General features: G+C 38.9%; 1 protein-coding gene across 3 annotated transcripts in view; it reads left to right on the top strand.

Moving 5' to 3' along the window:
• Window positions 1-14,648: 14,648 nt before the first annotated feature.
• TPH2 (tryptophan hydroxylase 2) overlaps window positions 14,649-21,310 on the top strand; it is an 89,621-nt gene continuing 82,959 nt past the window's right edge. The window contains exons 1-4 of one of the 3 annotated variants that reach the window (XM_025883195.2): window positions 14,649-14,759; window positions 17,238-17,390; window positions 19,926-20,109; window positions 20,220-20,320. In XM_025883195.2, the coding sequence (XP_025738980.1) occupies window positions 14,655-14,759; window positions 17,238-17,390; window positions 19,926-20,109; window positions 20,220-20,320 (543 nt within the window). In that variant the 5' untranslated portion in view covers window positions 14,649-14,654. Of the gene's footprint in view, window positions 14,764-17,218; window positions 17,391-19,925; window positions 20,110-20,219; window positions 20,321-21,310 lie in introns of all 3 variants that reach the window. The other 2 variants (XM_025883196.2, XM_025883197.2) reach the window with 2 other exon arrangements.

Raw genomic sequence — 21,310 nt, 5'->3', positions numbered from 1 at the left:
TCAGGTCTTCTCTGATTTGATTAGAGTATATTTTCTGGGAACATTGTTAACCTTTTAGCATTTTGTTCTCTCATTCATCTATTCGCCTCTGGACAAAATGACAAGATGAAAAAAATCACCTCAACAAAAGGAACAAGAGGTAGTACCATCTGCCAGGGACTTACTCAATACGGACATTAGTAAGATGTCGGACCTAGAGTTCAGAATCATGACTTTAAAGATACTAGCTGGGCTTGAAAAAGCATGGAAGTTATTAGAGAAACCCTTTCTGGGGAAATAAAAGAACTAAAATCTAACCAAGGCTCTTAATGAGGTGCAATAAAAAATGGGGGCACTAACTGCTAGGATAAATGAGGCAGAAGAGAGAATCAGTGATATAGAAGACCAAATGATGGAAAATAAAGAAGCTGAGAAAAAGAGAGATAAACAACTACTAGATCACGAGGGCAGATTTCGAGAGAGAAGCGATACGATAAGATGAAACAACATTAGAATAATTGGGATCCCAGAAGAAGAAGAAAGAGAGAGAGGGGCAGAAGGTATACTGGAGCAAATTATAGCAGAGAACTTCCCTAATGTGGGGAAGGAAACAGGCATCAAAATCCAGGAGGCACAGAGAACCCCTCTCAAAATCAATAACAAGAGGTCAACACCCCAACATCTAATAGTAAAACTTACGAGTCTCAGAGACAAAGAAAAAATCCTGAAAGCAGCTCAGGAGAAGAGATCTGTAACCTATAATGGTAGAAACATTAGATTGGCAACAGACCTATCCACAGAGACCTGGCAGGCCAGAAAGGACTGGCATGATATCTTCAGAGCACTAAACGAGAAAAATATGCAGCCAAGAATACTATATCCAGCTAGGCTGTCATTGAAAATAGAAGGAGAGATAGAAAGCTTCCAGGACAAACAAAAACTAAAGGAATTTGCAAACACGAAACCAGCCCTCCAAGAAATATTGAAAGGGGTCCTCTAAGCAAAGAGAGAGCCTAAAAGCAGTATAGACCAGAAAGGAATACAGACAATGTACAGTAAGAGTCACCTTACAGGCAATACAATGGCACTAAATTCATATCTTTCAATAGTTACCCTGAATGTAAATGGGCTAAATGCCCCAATCAAAAGACACAGGCTATCAGATTGGATTAAAAAACAAGACCCATCGATATGCTGTCTGCAAGAGACTCATTTTAGACCCAAAGACACCCCACATTGAAAGTGAGGGGGTGGAAAACCATTTATCATGCTAACGGACACCAAAAGAAAGCTGGGGTGGCAATCCTTATATCAAATTAGATTTTAAACCAAAGACTGTAATAAGAGATGAGGAAGGACACTATATCCTCCTTAAAGGGTCTATCCAACAAGAAGATCTAACAATTGTAAATATCTATGCCCCTAACATGGGAGCAGCCAATTATATACGGCAGTTAATAACAAAAGCAAAGAAACACATTAACAACAATACAATAATAGTGGGGGACTTTAACACCCCCCTCACTGAAATGGACAGATCATCTAAGCAGAAGATCAACAAGGAAATAAAGACTTTAAATGACACACGGGACCAAATGGACTTCACAGACATATTCAGAACATTCCATCCCAAAGCAATGAAATACACATTCTTCCCTAGTGCCCATGGAACATCCTCCAGAATAGATCACATGCTCGGTCACAAATCAGGTCTCAACCAGTACCAAAAGATTGGGATCATTCCCTCCGTATTTTCAGACCACAATGCTTTGAAACTAGAACTCAATCACAAGAGGAAAGTCAGAAAGAACTCAAATACATGGAGGCTGAAGAGCGTCCTACTAAAGAATGAATGGATCAACCAGCAAATTAAAGAAGAATTAAAAAAATTCATGGAAACCAATGAAAATGAAAACACAAATGTTCAAAATCTTTGGGATGCAGCAAAGGCAGTCCTGAGAGGAAAGTATATAGCAATACAAGCCTTTCTCAAGAAACAGGAAAGGTCTCAAATACACAACCAAGCCCTACACCTAAAGGAGCTAGAGAAAAAACAGCAAATAAAGCCTAAACCCAGCAGAAGAAGAGAAATAATAAAGGTCAGAGCAAAAATCAATGAAATAGAAACCAAAAGAACAGCAGAACAGATCAACGAAACTAGGAGCTGATTCTTTGAAAGAATTAACAAGATTGATAAACCCCTGGCCAGACTTATCAAAAAGAAAAGAGAAATGATCCAAATCAACAAAATCATGAATGAAAGAGGAGAGATCACAACCAATACCAAAGAAATACAAACAGTTATAAGAACATATTATGAGCAATGATATGCCAGCAAATTAGATAACCGGGAAGAAATGGATGCATTCCTAGAGATGTATCAACTACCAAAACTGAACCAGGAAGAAACAGAAAACCTGAACAGACCTATAACCACTAAGGAAATTGAAGCAGTCATCAAAAATCTCCCAACAAACAAAAGCCCAGGGCCAGATGGCTTCCCAAGGGGAATTCTACCAAACATTTAAAGAAGAATTAATACCTATTCTCCTGAAACTGTTCCAAAAAATAGAAATGGAAGGAAAACTTCCAAACTCATTTTATGAGGCCACCATTACCTTGACCCCCAAACCAAAGACCCCATCAAAAAGAATTACAGACCAATATCCTTGATGAACATGGATGCAAAAATTCTCACCAAAATACTAGCCAACAGGATCCAACAGTACTTTAAAAGGATTATTCACCATGACCAAGTGGGATTTGTCTATGGGCTGCAAGGTTGGTTCAACATCCGCAAATCAATCAATGTGATACAATATATTAACAAAAGAAAAAACAAGGATCATATGATTCTCTCAATAGATGCAGAAAAAGCATTTGACAAAGTACAGCATCCTTTCTTGATCAAAACTTTTCAGAGTATAGGGATAGAGGTTACATATTTCAATATCATAAAAGCCATCTATGAAAAACCTACAGTGAATATCATTCTCAATGATAAGGTCAGGAACGGGGCAGGGATGTCCACTATCACCACTGCTATTCAATATAGTATTAGAAGTCCTAGCCACAGCAATCAGACAACAAAAAGAAATTAAAGGCATCCAAATTGGCAAGGAGGAAGTCAAACTCTCACTCTTTGCAGATGATATGATACTGTATGTGGAAAACCCAAAAGACTCCACCCCAAAACTGCTAGAACTCATACAGGAATTCAGTAAAGTGGCAGGATATAAAATCAATGCACAGAAGTCAGTGGCATTCCTATACACCAACAACAAGAAAGAAGAGAGACAAATTAAGGAGTTGATCCCATTTACAATTGCACCCAAAACCATAAGATACCTAGGAATAAATCTAACCAAAGAGGCAAAGGATCTGTACTCAGAAAATTCTAAAATACTCATGAAAGAAATTGAGGAAGACACAAAGAAATGGAAAAACGTTCCATGCTCATGGATTGGAAGAACAGACATTGTGAAGATGTCAATGCTACCTAGAGCAATCTACACATTCAATGCAATCCCCTTCAAAATACCATCCACTTTTTTCAAAGAAATGGAACAAATAATCCTAAAATTTGTATGGAACCAGAAAAGACCCCGAATAGCCAGAGGAATGTTGAAAAAGAAAAGCAAAGCTGGCGGCATCACAATTCTGGACTTCCATCTCTATTACAAAGCTGTCATCATCAAGACAGTATGGTACTGGCACAAAAACAGACACATAGATCAATGGAACAGAATAGACAGCCCAGAAATGGACTCTCAACTCTATGGTCAACTCATCTTTGACAAAGCAGGGAAGAATGTCCAATGGAAAAAAGATAGTCTCTTCAACAAATGGTGTTGGGAAACTTGGACAGCCACATGCAGAAGAATGAAACTGGACCATTTCCTTACACCACACACAAAAATAGACTCAAAATGGTTGAAAGACCTAAATGTGAGACAGGAGTCCATTAAAATCCTGAAGGAGAACATAGGCAGCAACCTTGTCAACCTCAGCTGCAGCAACTTCTTCCTAGAAACATCGCCAAAGGCAAGGGAAGCAAGGGCAAAAATGAACTATTGGGAGTTCATCAAGATAAAAAGCTTTTGCACAGCAAAAGAAACAGTCAAGAAAACCAAAAGACAACCGACAGAATGGGAGAAATATTTGCAAATGACATATCAGATAAAGGGCTAGTATCCAAAATCTATAAAGAACTTATCAAACTCAACACCCAAAGAACAAATAATCCAATCAAGAAATGGGCCAAAGACAAGAACATTTTTCCAAAGAAGACATCCACATGGCCAACAGACACATGAAAAAGTGCTCAACATCTCTCAACATCAGGGAAATCCAAATCAAAACCTCAATGAGCTACCACCTCACACCAGTCAGAATGGCTAAAATTAACAAGGCAGGAAATGACAGATGTTGGCGGGGATGCGGAGAAAGGGGAACCCTCCTACACTGTTGGTGGGAATGCAAGCTGGTGCAACCACTCTGGAAAACAGTATGGAGTTTCCTCAAAAAGTTGAAAATAGAGCTACCATACAATCCAGCAATTGCACTGCTGGGTATTTACCACAAAGACACAAATGTAGGGATCCGAAGGGGTACGTGCACCCTGATGTTTATAGCAGCAATGTCCACAATATCCAAACTGTGGAAAGAGCCAAGATGTCCATCGACAGATGAATGGATAAAGAAGAGGTGGTATATATACACAATGGAATATTATGCAGCCATCAAAAGGAATGAGATCTTGCCATTTGCAACGACGTGGATGGAACTGGAGGGTGTTATGCTGAGTGAAATAAGTCAATCAGAGAAAGACATGTACCATATGACCTCACTGATATGAGGAATTCTTAATCTCAGGAAACAAACTGAGGGTTGCTGGAGTAGTGGGGTGTGGGAGGAAGGGGTGGCTGGGTGATAGACATTGGGGAGGGTATGTGCTATGGTGAGCGCAGTGAATTGTGCAATACTGTTGAATCACAGATCTGTACCTCTGAAACAAATAATGTAATGTATGTTAAGAAAAAAAAAAGATAGTAGGAGGGGAAGAATGAAGGGGGGGAAATCGGAGGGGGAGACCAACCATGAGAGATGATGATCTCTGAAAAACAAACTGAGGCTTCTAGAGGGGAGGGGTATGGGTGGATGGGTTAGCCTGGTGATGGGTATTATAGAGTGCATGTTCTGTGTGGAGCACAGGGTATTATGCACAAACAATGAATCATGGAACACTACATCAAAAACTAATGATGTATGGTGATTAACATAACAATAAAAAATTTAAAGAGAAAAAAAGAGAAAGCTTAACTAAAATACAATTCATATGCTATAAAATTCACCCTCTTAAAATATACACTCCAGTGCTTTTTCCTATATTCCCAAAGTTGTGCAACTATCACCAGTATGTAATTTTAGAATATTTCATTACCTTGAAAGAAACTCTGTACCCCTTAATAGTCCTTTCTACCTTCCCCCCACTTCCTTCCTGCCCTTAGCAACCACTAATCTCCTTTCTGTGTTTCTCTTTGTCTCTTTTTTCCCCTCTCTTTTGGCCTCTTGTAGACATTGCATGTAAATGGAATCATAAAATATGTGGTCTTTTGTGACTGGCTTTTCTTCACTGAGCATTATGTTTTCAAAGTTTGTGTTGTAACACATATCAGTACTTCATTCCTTTATATTGCCATTTATGGATATACCATATTTTGTTTGGTCTTTTTCTCAGTTGAAATTTGAGTTCCCATTTTTGGCTATTATGGATAATGTTGCTATGAATAATCGTGTACAGGTTTTTGTGGGGACATGTATTTTCATTTTTCTTAGGTGTATACCTAAGAGTGGGATTGTTGACTCATATGGTAAGTTTAGGCTTAATTTTTGGAGGAGCTATCAAACATTTTTCCAAAGCAACTACACCATTGTACATATATTTAGGAGTAAAATTGCTGGGTCATACAGTAACTTTATGTTTAACATTTTGAGAAACTACCAAACTTTTCCAAAACGGCTGTACCATTTTTCAATCCCATCAACAATGTATGAAGACTCCAATTTTTCCATTTCTAACACTTGCATATTTTAGCCATCCTAGTGGTTTATGAAATTGTCTCATTATGCTTTTTGATTTGCATTTCTGTAATGACTAATGATACTGAACATTTTTTTTCATGTACATATTGGCCATATATTCTTTGGAGAAATGTCCATTCAAATCCTTTTCCCATTTAAAAATTGGTTTATTTGTTGTTTCATTTTTTATTTATAAGAGTTTCTTATGTATTTGGGATACTGTCTCCTGTGAGATACTTGATTTGCAAATATTTTCTCCCAAACTGTGGGTTGTCTTTCAATTTTTTTGTGTGTGTCTTAATTTTCTTTTCTTTTTTTTTTTTTTTTAAGATTTTATTTATTTATTTGACAGAGAGACACAGCGAGAGCAGGAACACGAGCAGGGGGAGTGGGAGAGGGAGAAGCAGGCTTCCCGCGGAGCAGGGAGCCCGATGCGGGGCTCGATCCCAGGACCCTGGGGTCATGACCTGAGCCGAAGGCAGACGCTTAATGACTGAGCCACCCAGGCGCCCTGTGTCTTAATTTTCTTGAGGGTGTTCTTTGAAGAGCAAAATTTCTCACTTTGGGGCACCTGGGTGGCTCAGTGGGTTGAGCATCCCACTCTTGTTTTCTGCTAAGGTCGTGATCTCAGGGTGGTGAAACCGAGCCTTTTACTGGGCTCTGTGCTGGGTGTGGAGTCTGCCTGAGATTCTTTCCCCCTCCCTCTGCCTTCCCTCTGCTCCTTGCCTGCTCTTGTGCACGCGCTCTCTCATAAATAAACAAACAAATACATAAAAATACATAAAATCTTTTTAAAAAAGTCTTGCATTTTGATGAAACCTTATCTATTTTTTCTTTGGTTGCTTATGCTTTTGGTATCATATTTGAGAAACAATTGCCTAATCCAAGGTTTTAAAGTTACAGGCCAGTATTTTCTTCTAAGGGTTTTATAGTTTTAGCTCTTACATTTAGATCTATGATCCATTTTGAGTTAATTTTTGTGTGTGATGTAAGGTAGGAGTCCAACTTATTGTTTTTCATGTGGATATCCAAAGTTTTCGCAGAAACATTTGTTAAAAAGATTGTTCTTTCCCCCATTGAATTGTCTTGGCACTTTGGTTGAAAATCAATTGACCATAAATGTAAGAGTTTATTTCCGGACTCTAAATTTGATTTCATTTATCTATATGTCTATTCTTTCACAGTACCACACTGATTTTGTTACTAGATCCCCAGCACCAGGTTCTTGAGTCTCAATGTCACAGAAATGAACACTGAACTCAAGAGAAAAAAGCAGGCAGAGTTTATTAGAGATAGCTTGTATACAAGGGAGGCAACAAGAAGAGGAATCCTGCTCCCTAATGGGGTAATGTGCAAGGCTTACAAAGGCAGTTTTCCAAAGGGTGAGAGGCTGGGAGTGGGGAAGTGTCCTTCAGTCCCACTGTCAATATCTTGCAGTCGTTACATTTTAGTGGACACGAGACAATCACAGGATGCCTTTCTTCATGGTCAACGTTCTTTAGGGCTCCTGGAAAATAAAAGTACTTGTGCAAGCAGGGTTTAAATTGTTACTTCTAATTTTGATCAGACAACTATTACTCCCTAACAGCTGTTATCTCTCATTTGTTCTCTTTCCCAGAAGGAGGTATTTGTCTCCAAGCGAATGGAAACTTTTAACTCTTGCCTCATACCGGTAGCTTTACAGGACTTACGTCCCTCTTGCTTTCCCTATACCATTTTGATTTGATGACTATAACTTTGCTAAGTTTTGAAATTAACTGCTTCATAAACAGACTTCCAATCACTTTTTGTTGGTCTCCTCCATTTACTCCCATTTCTAGAGGTGTTTGAGCCTTTAGGGGATTCTACAATGTAAACTGAGTTGTTTCTTAGTCTTTGAAAGCTTAGAGTTTAGCGTTCTCCTGTCTGCAAAGTCTGATCACTCTTCATCTCCTTTCAGCTTTGAATTTTCTGTTGCTGTTGTTTCTCAACTTTATGCTATTCTTTTGTGCCTTAAAAAGGAAAGGAAATCTTATACCATTGCTCCAGTTGGATTTCTGGAAGGGGCAGAAGTAGTTAAATCTACAATCTTCCTTAGGAAGAGTCTTTTGGTATCTTATATAGATGATCTAGACCTGTGGCCTGCACTTCAGCACCCAGTCTTTTTAACTCCTGTAATCTGGGTTTTATGTTCTCTCTTTTGCTAAAACTGCACTCTTTAAGGTCACCAACAACAGTTTCATAGCCAAATCTAATGGTCTTCCTCTTGTCCTCATTTCATTCCTATACTCTATTGTATTTGAAACTATGGACCGCAAGTCTTTCTTATCTCTTTCCTAAGCCTTCATATTTCACCTCCTTTAGTCATCTTGTCACCTGATGACTTCTCTTTTCCCTCTACCTTTAATTGTGAGCATATTCCATGGTTTAGTTCCTGGGTTCTCTTGGCTTTTATTTATTTATTCTTAATTTTTTTTAAATTGTAAAATAGAGATAAAATTTACCATCTTAACCAATTTTAAATGTATGGTTCAGTAGTGTTGATATATATATATATATATATATATATATACACACACACACACACACACATTGTTGTGCAACCAATCTCCAGAACTTTCTATCTTATAAAACTGAAAGTCTATACCCCATTGTCCCTCTGTACCCCATTGTCTCTCACCTTCAGCCCTTGGTAACCACCATTTTACTTGAGATTGATTACTCAAGATAACGCATATAAGTGGAATCATATGGTATTTGTCTTTTTGTGACTGGCTTATTTCACTTAGCATTATATCCTCAAGTTTCATCCATGTTGTAGCATGTGTCAGAATTTCCTTTTTTAAGGCTGAATAATATTCCAGTGTATGGGTATACCAAATTTTGCTTATCCACTCATCCATCAATGGATCCTTGGATTGCTTCAACCTTTTGGCTGTTGTGAATCATGCCACTATGAACATGGGTATACAAGTATCTCTTTGAGACCCTGCTTTGGTGATATATATATATATATATACATATATATATATATATATATATATATGTAAATGGATGTATATATATCCATCCAGAGTGGGATTGCTAGATTATATCGTGATTCTGTTTTCACCTTTTTTGAGGAACTGCCATAGTACTTTCCATGGCTGTTGTACCAGTTTACATTTTCCCCAACAGTGTACAAGGGTTTCAGTCTTTTTTTCCTCTTTATTTTTTGATTTGTCAGCTAACGGTCACTGAATTACTTTAAAATTTCTATTCCCAGCTATAATCTATTTCCCCAAATCCAGTCCCACATTTATAATTGTATGCTATTTAAAGTCACTTGACTGGGGGATGGGGGGATGGGGTAATTGGGTGATGGGCATTAAATAGGGCACATGAGGTAATGAGCACTGGGTGTTATACATAACAGATGAATCACTGAACTCTACCTCTGAAACTAATAATATGTTATATGTTAATTGATTGAATGTAAATAAAATTAAATTTAAAAAGGAAATACATAGAAAAGAAATAAACGACACACTTATCACAATAGCTGAAAATAAAGAAAAAATGCTTATTTCGCTCAATCAGAGAAAGACATGTATCATATGATCTCACTGATATGAGGAATTCTTAATCTCAGGAAACAAACTGAGGGTTGCTGGAGTGGTGGGGGGTGGGAGGGATGGGGTGGCTGGGTGATAGACATTGGGGAGGGTATGTGCTACGGTGAGCGCTGTGAATTGTGTAAGACTGCTGAATCACAGATCTGTACCTCTGAAACAAATAATACATTATATGTTAAAAAAAGAAGAAGAAGAAGAAGATAGCAGGAGGGGAAGAATGAAGGGGGGGAATAGGAGGGGGAGACAAACCATGAGAGACGATGGACTCTGAGAAACAAACTGAGGGTTCTAGAGGGGAGGGGGGTGAGGGATGGGTTAGCCTGGTGATGGGTATTCAAGAGGGCACATATTGAATGGAGCACTGGGTGTTATATGCAAACTGAATCATGGAACACTACATCAAAAACTAATGATGTAATGTATGGTGATTAACGTAACATAATAAAATTTAAAAAAGAAAAAAAATAATGCGTCAATCAAAAAAAATTTTTTTAAAAAGTCTCTTGATAGTACTGCAGTCAACTCAAATTCCCTGTCCCTTAAATTCCTCTTTTATTCCAAAACTTATTCCTTCTTTGGAAATAGTGGAAATGCCGTGGGAGCTTGACAGTTTAATTTTTTTTGTATATACGACTTTGCCTTCTTTTTTTGAAGTAATATTCAGTGAGCCTCCAACTCCTTGTTGATTCTCATTTTGACATTCCTTTTTCTATTCATAACTGCCACCACCTAGTTCAAGCTTTTATCATTTTTCCTCCCTCTAACTTGTTGTCTTGCCTAGACTAAATCCTACTAAGGTATCACTTAATAGGCTATAGTCCCAATACGAAAATGATAAATGCTTGCTCTTCAAATACAATTTTTTAAATCCTGACATTTAAATTTCTGAATAATCAGTCTTTATCCTATTTTCAAATTTTATATTTGTCTTCTGGAAAGTTATCTTCTCTTGGCTTTTCTTTTCCTACCTCTCTGAACTTTTTTCTTTCTTGTTTTCCTTTTTTGGACTTATTTTATTTTATTTATTTTTTTAAAAGATTTTATTTATTTATTTGAGAGAGAGAGCACATGAGAGTGGGGAGGGTCAGAGGGAGAAGCAGACTCCCTGCCGAGCAGGGAGCCCAATGCGGGACCCGATCCCAGGACTCCAGGATCATGATCTGAGCCGAAGGCAGTCGCTTAACCAACTGAGCCACCCAGGCGCCCTGGACTTATTTTAAATTGTTTCTTAAATTTGGTCAGGATTTTGTTCTTGGCTCTCTTCTCAGACAACATAGTCTCCATTAGGGAAGGTATAGTCACATAAATTCAATTATTTGACAATGCCTCAACTTCTATATCCAGCTTAGGTCTCATTTCTGTATTAAAACCCATATATCTAAGTGTTTATTGGACATCTTCACTTGGCCATTCACATGCAATCTGTATAAAATCTAACTTTTAGGAATTTTCTTGCTAGTATGTATGCGTGGTCTAGTTTAATGTATGACACCTATCATTTACCCAGTCCCACAAATCAGAAACTTGGAAGTTGTTCTGGCACTTTTTTTTTTCCTGCTCCCACATCCAAGTAGAGATGTCCTATGGATTTACCCCTTAGTATCTCTTTTTTTCAGGGCATCCTTACTGCTGTTACCTTAATCCAGGTCATCATCTCCTGGTTACACTATTTCGAGTCCTAAGTGGTGTATGCCTTCAGTCTTGAAGTCCTCCTCCAAGCTACTGCTTTTCCAAAATACCAGTGAGGTTATACTATCAACTTGCATAATGCCCTTCCAATTGTTCTCGTTCACCCGCAGCATAAGGTGATAAGGCACAAAGCCCACTGGATGCCATTCAAGGTCTAACAAGATTTGACCCTGCTTTCCTCCCCAACCTTCTCTCTCACTGGGCACACTTGCCCCAAACCCATACTCCAGCATTGCTGAACAACAGTTCTCTGTATATTTTTTTATATTCTACCTAGAATAACCTTCTTTCTGTCTCCCTTTCCATTTTGATAAACAAACACAAACACTTTTTTGGAAGCTTTTAAATTTTTATTTATTTAATTTTTAAAGAGATTTTATTTATTTGAGAGAGAGAGACAGCAAGAGAGTACGAGTGGGGGGGATGGTGAGAGGGAGAAGCAGGCTTCCCACCGAGGAGGGAGCCCAATGTGGGGCTCGATCCCAGAACCCTGGGACCCTGGGACCATGACTGAGCCCGAAGGCAGATGCTTAGCTAACTGAGCCACCCAGGCACCCCTTAAATTTTGTTTTTAAATTAGTGTACAGTAAAATCAATTTGTTGTGCAGTTCTGTGAATTTTGACACGGATAGATTAGTGTAACCACCACCACCATAATCAGGATATAAAATATTACCCCTCAAACTCCCTCTTGCTATCCCTTTGGAGTCACACCCTCCCCCACCCATAAACCCTGGCAGCCACTAATCAGTTCTCCATCACTATTGTTTTATCTTTTTTTTTTTTTTAAAGATTTTATTTATTTATTTGACAGAGAGACACAGCCAGAAAGGGAACACAAGCAGGGAGAGTGGGAGAGGGAGAAGCAGACTTCCCGCGGAGCAGGGAGCCTGATGTGGGGCTCGATCCCAGGACCCTGGGATCATGACCTGAGCCGAAGGCAGACGCTTAACGACTGAGCCACCCAGGCGCCCTTGTATTATCTTTTTGAGAATGTCCTATAAATGTGCATGACCTTTTAAGCCTGGCTTCTTTCACTTGGCATAATGCCTTTGAGATTCATTTAGGTTGTGTATATTAATAGTTGATTCCTTTTTATTGCTAAGTAGTATCCCATTTTGTGAATGGCCCACAGTTTGTGTATCCATTCACCCACTGAAGGACATTTGGGCTGTTTCCAGTATTTGACCTTATGAACCTGTGTACAGGTTTTTTTTTTTTTAAATATAAGCTCATTTCTCTAGAGTAAATACCCAGAACAAACTCACTTTTAAATATTCAGCTCAGGCAATGCCTCCTAGAAGCCTCTCCTAACTCTCGTAAGGTAGCATTGAGCACCCTGTCTCTTGTGCTTCTAATGTCTTCCGTAGATAAGTCAGTATATTTTGTTTCACTTGTTGATTTGCATGTATGCTTCTTGCAGCTTGTCTGTGATTTCCTTGAGGGGAGGCACTGTATCTCATTCATCTTTGCATTGCCAAGACTCAGTTTCAATGCCTAACACAAAATGACCACTTAACAAAGTTTTGTTGAATTACACATCATCCTAAGCCCTATTCTAGCTGAAATGATCTGTGTGTGGTCTCTTGAGCCTACTTATGTTTCCTTGTTTGGAATACTTAAGAGACTGTAGAATGTAATAGCTGAGAGCATGGAGTTTGGAGCCAGACTGCCTGAATTTAAATCCTGCCTCTTTAATTGCATAAATCCTTTGGCAAGTTACCTAAATTCTTTGTGCCTTTATATAAAATGAAAATAATAGTTACTGCCTTGCAAGTGTTGTTGTGATGATCAATCACGTTTTTGTGATTGATCACAAAATTTTCTTAGAATAGAGATTGGCAAATACTAAGCACTCAGTAATATTAGTTGTTATTATAATTACCTCAATGTATGTATTTATTTTTTTAATAGAAAGAAGTAGCATGATTTTACTAAATGTCTGAGTACAGTGTTGACAATCTTAAAATCCTATATTCTAAACCTCAATCAATGTATTTAAACTTCACCTTTCTGGAGGCAACTGCCTGGCTCAGTCCATATAGCATGTGACTCTTGATCTTGGAGATGTAAGTTCGAGCCCCAAGTTGGATGTAGAGATTACTTAAAAAATAAAACCTTAAAAAAAAAAAAACCCTTCACCTTCCTATTAGTTCATCAGAGCTGACTTTTAGAGGAAATTCGTGCCAAGTAATACTTCCAAAATTAAGTCAAGTAATAATTATGTCCTCCAAGATTCCAGGAACAATATCTGGTTAACATTAAGTCATCCATTTTGGTTTTGAAAATTTTTCATCTTGTTTTCTGTACAGAGAAGCAGTGTCAGCCCCAGGTTTTGTTTAGTTTTGCAGCCAAACACACACATTTGTCAAGAGTCTTCCATCCTTTAGGAGACTGGCAATATTTTCCTGTGACATGGTGAATTTTATCACTTACTAAAGGTTTGAATAGTAAAGACTTCAATTGATCTATGCATTTCAAATTTTTGGGTTTGATCTAGTTACAAGTGGAGAGGAAAAATTCAGTAACCATCAATAGCATCAAAAGAATGGTATATAGACATTTAGTTTCCTTTTCCTTCCCACATAGTGAGGAAGATTCTAGGGTTAGTGTCTCAACTATATCTATATTATGTAAGGCTAAATCAAAGCCTTACATTTCCTTTACAATACTGTTGCCTGAACATCACCACAGAGCGGCATCACAGGATTGGGAAGCAGTGCTTTTTATGAAGTCACCACACACATACAATCATAACACAGAGCAGAAAACTTATTAACACAAAACAAAATGGCTTAAGGATTCAGCAATGCTGATCTTTCTAATTTTCCTCCTTTGGGAAGAAAGCACAAACCCTTTGAACTCATAGTCACCTAAAGGCTGAGGTTAGCTTGCCAGGAGCAGGTCTGAGAGATGAGCTAATATCAGGGAACATATGTTTTCTTTTACATGTAACACCCCATTATGTATTGTTCTCCACCACCCACGCCCAAACGTCAATTCGACCTATGAAACAGACTGCACCAGAAGCACAGATAACCCCAGGCTTCAGGTCTGTAATCTGATCGTGGCCATCAGCAGCCAGAAATGAGTTTCTTTCTAATCAGCTTTCCATCAGTCCCCAGTCACTCATATAAAGGAGCCTGGGGAGAGGACGATTCTCGTTGCTCTTTCTTCAGCACCAGGGTTCTGGACAGAGCCTGGAGAGGGCTGCTATTCCTACACCCCTTCCTCTCTCGGTCTCCACCAGCCCTGCTAGCGCCCCTTTAGTCCCCCCTGCTGCAGAGAAAGAAAATTACATCGGGATCCATGCAGCCGGCAATGATGATGTTTTCCAGTAAATACTGGGCAAGGAGAGGGTTTTCTCTGGATTCAGCGTTGCCCGAAGAGCAGCAGCTCCTTGGCAGCTTAACAGTGAGTACTGAGTGGCTGGCACTCTAGAGGAGTGCTTTCTAGGGTAGCGATGGTCTTAGTCTTGCCATGTGGACACCTGATGCAGAGTAAGCACACACACCTCAACTCGTTCCTCTAGCATCCGAATACCCTGCCTCCCTCCTGTCTGCCTTCAGTCTTCCTTCTCTCTCCGTAAAGTAAAGTGGGTGTCCCAATCCCTATGTTCTAAACTTCCTTTCCTCAAAGTTTATAAGTAGAAAGTAAAAAAGTTCCTACCCACCAAGAGCGAGAGGTTGTATGAACCAATGTCTTATATCTACAACCAAAAAAAGGGTGTAGGATTTTGAAAGGCCACTTATTATGAGTAGGGACAGGGAGAAGAAGTTAAATAGATTTCTGTGGTTCCCGCAAGATGATTTTGTCTCCTATACCCCTTCCCATCTACAAAGCTTGTTCTTTAAACACAGAAGTAAGATTTTCATTCTTGCCTAGAAGTGTTGATTATTGGGATAAAATAAGGATCGGTTCCTTTCAAAAGTTTTCCTGCTTTCCTCACTTTCCATTTTAATTGACAAAATGAAAGCAATGTGCCACTTATTTCAGTACTTAAGGCAGTTTTTGTATTTAAATATTAACAGGAAAAAAAGTTAACATTTTGCAGGATTTTAGATCCTAATGTGAGGTCATAGTGATGGGATTTAATAAAAAAGACAGTGAACAAAAAAAAGTATTCAGATTCCTAGTCATTAAAAATATTAAATGCTATTTCATTGCTGTAACAGAGTTTATCAAACCAATTACAGTTCAGTCTGTATCATAGAAAATTCTGTTTTAATATCATAGCTCCAAACATGTGCCAGAAGGTTATATTGTACTCGTGTATTATTGCTGCTAAAAATGTTGAAAAGTAATCAGGGCAAGTTTTGTAGAACCATTTAAATCAGTTTGCAGAAATGAGACCAGAAATGCAAATAGATTTTTTTTTAACATCCAAACATCATGAATATTTGGATGAGATATTACATTGAGGAATTTTGAAGTCATAATGAACTGCTAGAAGGAAAACAAAGAACTCAGAGTTATGGTTAATGTATGACCCTTTCATATAAAAAAGCCTATGTAAATATCTAAGAGCTGTGTGTTATGTGGTGGGAAGAGGGCAGATGTTGAGAGTGCGGGGACATTTGAGCTTTTACTGACTAAACATACTGTCAAATGCCAATGTCTGCATACACTTCTCTCCTTCAAGTCATAACTAATCAAATATTCATTTCCATGATATAAAAATCTAGTGAGTGAGGCAATGGGAAAATGTGACACATGTGAAAAGAAAGGCAGTGGGGAAATCAGAGGAAGGCAGTGGCAAGTTCCTATTCACCGGGTTCCGTATCACATGTACTTTTCTCAGTTTCCTGAGGAAGTGATAGACCGGTCCGACTGCACTGTACTACTATTAGCCAGGGAGAAACGTCTGTTTGCCCAAGTCTTCGTTTGCATATAAAGAACACAAAAAAGTACACCCTAACTTCACTTTGTCTTTTAACTGAAAGTTTCTAGCTTTTTTATTTGGTATTTCGGACAGTGGGATCCAAGTTTCTGAAATCTGCTGTTTTTGTCTTTAACCAATAGGACTAAGAGTCATCACTTAGTTCTGTATTATAATAACTTGAGTAGCTAATGAAGTGTTAATCCTTTACAGTTTCTCAGATTTCACTCTTTGCTTCTAATGATTAGCTAGTTTTTTTTCTCTTTCTCTCTTTTCCTTCCTTCCTTCCTTGTTTCCTTCCTTCCTTGTTTCCTTCCTTCCTCTTTCCCTTCCTCCCTTCCTTCTTTTTTCTTTTATTTGTGGCTGGATTTTAACAGCCACTTTTCAGGAATCCTCTGCTGACACAGATGGCCTTAATTGAATATGCTCTCCTGTGTTGAACTTCTGCAGATAGATTCACACTGACAATGTGGTTCTAATCGCAGAAAGTGAGGTTGTCAATTTTAGGGCACGTCCTGACATATTTCAGAATGAAATGAATATTTTGTTTTTAAGATTAAATGGAAACTAAAATTATTGTTGTGAAATATATGTTTGGTCTTATTTTTGTTATGTTAGTTATTAATATAGTTTCCATATTATGCAACTAGGCTAACAGACCAAATTTCATGCTGTAAAATAAACCTAGAAAGTAAAGCAGGAAGTGTCATATATGAGACTTTATACTTTATGATGGTCAGATTTTTGTTGCTATTAAATAAGGTGAAGCAAATCTGATCCCCCTTTAATTTCAACCCCTGGCTATCTTAGAGCACTGGAAAATAGTGTCCCAGAGTAAATTAGACTGGTATTTATGATCAAAAGTTATGAGTGATGTGGCAACTTCTCTTTGAGTTTATATGATTGATGAGGCTTCTAGCATATGAATGGAATATCTGACCAAAAATCTAGTTATGAGAACTCTGGGATCCTAACCAATGTTTATGTGTGTGTGTGTTTCTACCTTCTTGAAGTTAAGTAAAGCTAACTCTGGCAAAAAGGATGATAAAAAAAGCAGCAAGGGAAACAGCAAAAGTGAAACCAGTCCTGAAGGCGGCAAAACAGCTGTTGTATTCTCACTGAAAAATGAAGTTGGCGGATTGGTAAAAGTGTTGAACCTCTTCCAGGTGAATGTAAACATCATTACCTAACCTTAAAAGTGACTGTGTGCCCAATGACAAACCCGTCCTCTGCTGTGAAACGTTACTGAGTCCATTTCTGGGTAATGTGTTCAAAGGTTCAAAGAAACCAGATTTCATGAAGCTTTATAAGTAAAGTTTGTCTGCCGAGTGATGTAATAAGCAGATTTGTGTCAACTACGTTTTATTAATTCCAAGTGAATCTACTAGTAATTCCTCAGACTATTGCCAGATAAGAAAGTCAGTAATTAAAAAATGTGAGCCTCACCCCCTTTTGCTTGGCAAAAGGAGCCAAAGAGGGTATCTTTAAATATCAAGAGACTGCAGCCTGATTTGATTTGTTAACATCTGAATTGTGCACATGTCCTGGGAGCACATTTATTGCATCAAACGAGATGCATGAGTAGAGGCATTTGGTAAATTCCCTTGAGCCTCGTTTTTGCATGAGCTTAACATGTTTTTTGGGGCGATGAGTCACTCTCCTCCTATTGAAGCCAGGGCTAGCTCTCTCTTTATTTTATAGAAATGTAGTAGCCGTTTTTCCAGGTCCAGTTTGGTGGCTTGAACCCTCAAGAAAGAGCATGGTTGAGAGTGAGGTTAGAGAACCCCAGAAAAACTATTCCCCTCTTGCCAGGGCAGACCTGATAGCCACCTTACCCTTCAGCAAGCATTGTCCCTTACAAATGCATTTTGTTTGGGGAGCGCTGGCTGCTGATTTGAGCTGTAAGATAAGGAGCCTAGCTCTGCGTGGTGCCTGGGGCTGCTGGTACAGTGGAAAGATGATGGGAATTGCAGTCAGAGGAGTCAGACCTGTGTTCTCCTGGCTTGGCTAACCACTAGCTGCTTCCTAGCTTCCATTTCTTTATTCGTAAAATAGCGATCATAAATCCTACCTAACAAGGTAGTTGTGATGCAGTAATATGAGTGAAAGTGCCTTGTAAAATGTACAGATATGAGGCCTCTATTGTGAGGTCTCTTTGATGACCAGAGAGGGGGAATTAGCAGCCTGATTTGGCAAATATTTCCCTGTTCTCTCTTGACCTGGAAGAAAGGATCAGACACCATAAACAGTGGTAATGGAAATCTGGGGAAATATTTTACACATAATTATATCATCCAGTGCTGTCTCCACGCAGTGCCCCAAGGCAGGCCAGAATCCCTGGAGAAGGAGTTAGCGGCCCCGAAGTTTTCACTTGGCCATCAGCTAGTCATGGGGTCTTAGCTAAACCACTTAACCCATCTGTACCTCAGTTCCCTTGTCTAAAAATATCTACTCTGCTTCAAGCAATGGGCATTAAGTGTCCAAAGTGACACAATGTGTGTGAAGACTCTTGACCTTAATATTAGTCTTACCTTTATTATCAGCCAATTTAGAAAATACGGTGTGACTGTAAAGATTAATAAAAACAAGACTAGAGCATCTAGTTTCCCAGTCACAGGACTAGTTTCTTTATACAGAGGAGGATGCTGTTTGATTTGATGTTACTCTGCACTGGTAACTACCTCTCCTACTCCTGTGCTGAAAATTCCGAGGCCAGCCAGGATTGTATTAGGAATGTGAATTGATAATCACAGGATATCAGCAGGTGTGATGGGGAGGTATGGGCTTATTCAGGGGTAGGCTAGGGTGGAGATGAGAACTTAGTCTTCAGTTAACTCAGCGGAAAGGAAAATGCCTCACTGGGCAAGTTTAAACCTAATGTTCAAATATTAAATTGCTGCTCCCCTCCTTGAATACCTTATTGTAAGGAGACTTTTACCCCTGAAATCCCTGGTGGGGTGATGGTTGCAACAATGCATCCTTGCATGAAGCTAGTCTGGAGGTTGCTGAAACAGAACAGTTAATGAATGGTCCCACTGAGGTGTGTTTTTTGGTTGTTGTTTTGTTGTTTTGTTTTTCTTTTTGCCTGTAGAGGTACTTTCTTGGCTGCTTTTCTTCCTTTTCTTTGGCTTGTGATTCCCAGCCACCTGCCCAGTGTCTGCCTCATTTGCTTGCCATTTGTACTATTTACATGTTTTTTCAAAGATTATTTTTAAACTTTAGTTTAATGTATAGTGGAAACCTTATACCACTATTAAATCAGGGGGTTGAGTTTTAGCTATGGTTTTGGAAACATATGAAAATAAAAATATAAATTTGGGGATGATACGATGATGTGATAAGCTAATTTCCCCTTGCCCCCAACTAGCAATGCACACCCCCAATGGGATGTGGACTGTGCAGGGAAATGATGATATTCATAATTATAATACATTTTATAGGGCCCTTTATATGCTTTTATATACCCCCTTCTTTTTTTAAAAAAAGAGACAGGAAAACCTACATACAGTCTCTAGTCCAATTAACAGAAGCACTGGTTGAAAACATTTCCATGTTTTAGTCAATCAAAGAGCAAGGAGACTGTCTTTTTCTCCTTTGTGGGCACTTGGCACCTGTTCTTAAGAGTTGAACAAGAATAGCCCTTGGCATCCCTTTTATTGTGCCGTGAAGATAATTTAGAGATGTTGCTCATATTTCCACAGGAAAAACACGTCAACATGGTTCATATTGAGTCTAGGAAATCCCGGCGAAGAAGTTCAGAGGTTGAAATCTTTGTGGACTGCGAGTGTGGCAAAACCGAATTCAATGAACTCATTCAGTTGCTGAAATTTCAAACTACAATTGTGACGCTGAATCCGCCGGAGAACATTTGGACGGAGGAAGAAGGCAAGGCCAGCTTTTCCTTGTCGGGTGACTTAGCAATCTGACAAATGTTGCAAAAAGGAAAATACAATCTGTGAGCTAATATTTTTGAACCCGCACTGTGTTTTCAACAGAACTAGAGGATGTGCCCTGGTTCCCCCGGAAGATCTCTGAGTTAGACAAATGTTCTCACAGAGTTCTCATGTATGGTTCTGAGCTTGATGCCGACCACCCAGTAAGTGTCCAGTCTAATCCATTCCATACATGCTGGTCCAGCTCCACGCATGTGCCAGGCAGCGTGCCATGTTGTGTGCTTTATTGTGGAGCAATTTATTATTTATTCCCCATCTCTGAGAGCCGGCTTCCCAATGATAAAGCTTCCCTGTACATATGCGTTGGCTGGAAGCAGATTAGAAAGATGGCATTTCCATGTAACATTTGTTCTTAAAAGGGTTGTATAGGGAAGGAGATTCTAAACCTTGGAGAATATTTCTGTAGCATTAGACAGTGTGAAATATACTTGCAGATGGTGACCCGTGGAAAAACGATGAACTGAAATTGATCACCCCTTTGAGAAACGAGGGAGGACTAGGCATTATGGGCCTCAGTAAGAGAATAAAATTCTCCTTGCTATTTTCCTTGACTGGAGGTAGTTAGGAATAGAGTAATGCGGTGGACTTCAGTCTCAATGGAAAGGCAGAGAGTTTTAGAATAAGGTTGTGATGGAAAACACATCTTTTCCCACATCTACCCTGAATCTATTTACCACTATCTCTCTTCTATTCCAATAAAAACAACTACCTTTAAAGAAATATGATATGTAGGTAAGCATTTCCCATTATTTCCTTCCTCCCCCTTTACATCAGTTTTTATTTAACACAAGAGACTTGGAACTTCTTTATGGTCAGAATGAAGTACAGCTAAGAGTCTGGGAGAAGTAAGCAATATACTCATTTGTTACAAGCACTTCCCCCCCCCCCCCGTGACCCTTTCTACAAATGGGCAGATAAAAGGGTAAAACCCAAGCAGATCAGCCAGGCTTATAGAAGGGCTTTGTGGTCTGAGGTATTCCTTTTATTTAAATGGAGGAAATCTAGAAATCTGACGTGTGACTATTAACCTATGCAGTGGTTCTCCAAGTGTGGTCCCAGGCTTGGCTGCATTAGCATTACCTGGGAGTTTGTTTTAACAACATAAAGTTTGAGAATCACTGCTAGAGAGGATC

The sequence above is a fragment of the Callorhinus ursinus genome, unplaced genomic scaffold, assembly GCF_003265705.2.
Source record: "Callorhinus ursinus isolate GAN/ISIS: 27379988/994484 unplaced genomic scaffold, GSC_fseal_2.0 scaffold14, whole genome shotgun sequence".
NCBI lineage: Eukaryota > Metazoa > Chordata > Mammalia > Carnivora > Otariidae > Callorhinus > Callorhinus ursinus.
The sequence above is the reverse complement of the archived record's forward strand: the minus strand, read 5'-3'. Positions and strand labels throughout refer to the sequence as shown.